The 1,643-nt window shown below is 44.9% G+C and overlaps 1 protein-coding gene across 1 annotated transcript in view; it reads left to right on the top strand.

Moving 5' to 3' along the window:
* The window catches only part of LOC310779533 (exocyst complex component 6B-like), a gene marked incomplete at both ends in the record, with an annotated part of 81,181 nt that extends 79,839 nt beyond the window's left edge, over window positions 1-1,342 (top strand). The window contains one exon of the mRNA XM_083640059.1: window positions 1,316-1,342. Within this exon, the coding sequence (XP_083496185.1) occupies window positions 1,316-1,342 (27 nt within the window). The remainder of the gene's footprint in view (window positions 1-1,315) is intronic.
* Between the last annotated feature and the right edge of the window lie 301 nt (window positions 1,343-1,643).

Genomic DNA, 1,643 nt, shown 5'->3' on the forward strand with positions numbered 1-1,643 from the left:
CTTGTGCGTACATAATGTATGTTTTCTAAAGGTGTACTAACTCACTGTAAAACATGGAATGTACAATTTGTCAGAAATTGATTAAAAAAGAATTAGGCCTAATTATTAAAATCAAAAGTAACCCTAGTTATTGTAGAACCTAAATGGTTTCATAATTGGGAAAATAGGTCTAGATAAATAATTCTGTTTTGGATTGCGGTGCGTGGGACCCTTACATGATTCATGTCACAGCTTGGTTTTCAGTTTGAGTGTGGAAGAGGCTGTCTGACAGAAAGAAAAAGCAAAAATAATAATTGGGGAAAAAATGAAACGGAATTTAGAAATAAATCGAAAGGATCTCATAGTTATACCTTGCTGTGTTTTGTCTGTGTATAAATAGTTGGTGGTACAGGACATTGCCATGCAGTGCAGAAATGGGAATTTTACCATGCACCGGCCCTATGCCAGGTTTCGACCTGGCCTTGTTTTTATCACCTGTTCTACCAGTCAGCATCAAGTGTCATACACCATCTGATTCAGTCTGCTTCATTTAGGCTGCTTTCACACTCGGGACCCGGGACCCTTTCCGAGCACACTTGTCCCCAAGTTGACCCCAGGTGTGGTTCATTTCACAAGTGTGAACGTTGCGTTCCGTGCAGGGGGGGGGGGGGGCGGGACAGCGTACCGCGACAGGGTCCACTTCAAAAGGCGGTCTGAGGAACGCTTTGGCGTGCCCGGGGACAGAACACTTGCGAATGTGAACGCCAACCGTACCGAACCACGTAGACAACACACGGGCGAGGATACACTCCAGGTGTAGTTGATGACGCAAGTGCACTCTGCAAGTGTTCCGTTCTGTTCCCGAGCACGGAAGAAATGTTGTAATGTGAACGCTGACCAGCGGGGGGCAATCCTACTCGGGGCACGGAACGGAACGAAAGCAATCATCCAAATTTTACATTTGCTTGGTAGGAGAATGGATAAATTGCCCATGATAATAATAATAAAAATGCAGTAAAAATGTGGTGTTTTTTAGGGCCCCCACACGTGATCCGCAGTAACACCGATCTACGTCCGCTGTGCCATTGTTTTCCTATTGGGAGAACGGTGCCGTCCAACTACGCGCCAACGCTGTTGTGCAAATCTGTCCCCCACGCCAGCAAATATGCACCCACTAGCTCTTGGTTTCCCTCTGTGTTTATTCAAACTTCCAATAGCCGTGTGCCAATTCTCGATAATATTGAATATTTAAAGCATATGGACGGGATTAGCGGTTGAAAAGTTATTAAACATTTGAGAACAATAGCTTTTTTTAAGCTGTGGGTGGCGCTCTCAGCCTCTGAGGGTCAAAGCATGGAGGTAGGAGTGAACCGATAGAGAAGAAAGGGAGAGATGGAGGGAAGAGATGGAAAAGGGTTGAGCTGGAGGAGAGAGGTTAAGAAAGGGTGACTGGACGGACGGAAGGAAGGAAGGAGAACGTGAGAGGGAGAAGACATAGACATGATACAGATCTATCTATCTATATATCTATCTATATATATACTGTATATATATACACACACATTTACAGTGTAATTCAGCAGCGGCAGCCATATTTCACTGTGATGCATATGGGGGAAACATCACGCGCAAAAGTGATAAGTGAAGAGAGGGATGAAGGGAGG

Source organism: Poromitra crassiceps, assembly GCF_964638095.1.
Source record: "Poromitra crassiceps genome assembly, chromosome: 7".
NCBI classification, from domain to species: Eukaryota; Metazoa; Chordata; class Actinopteri; order Beryciformes; family Melamphaidae; genus Poromitra; species Poromitra crassiceps.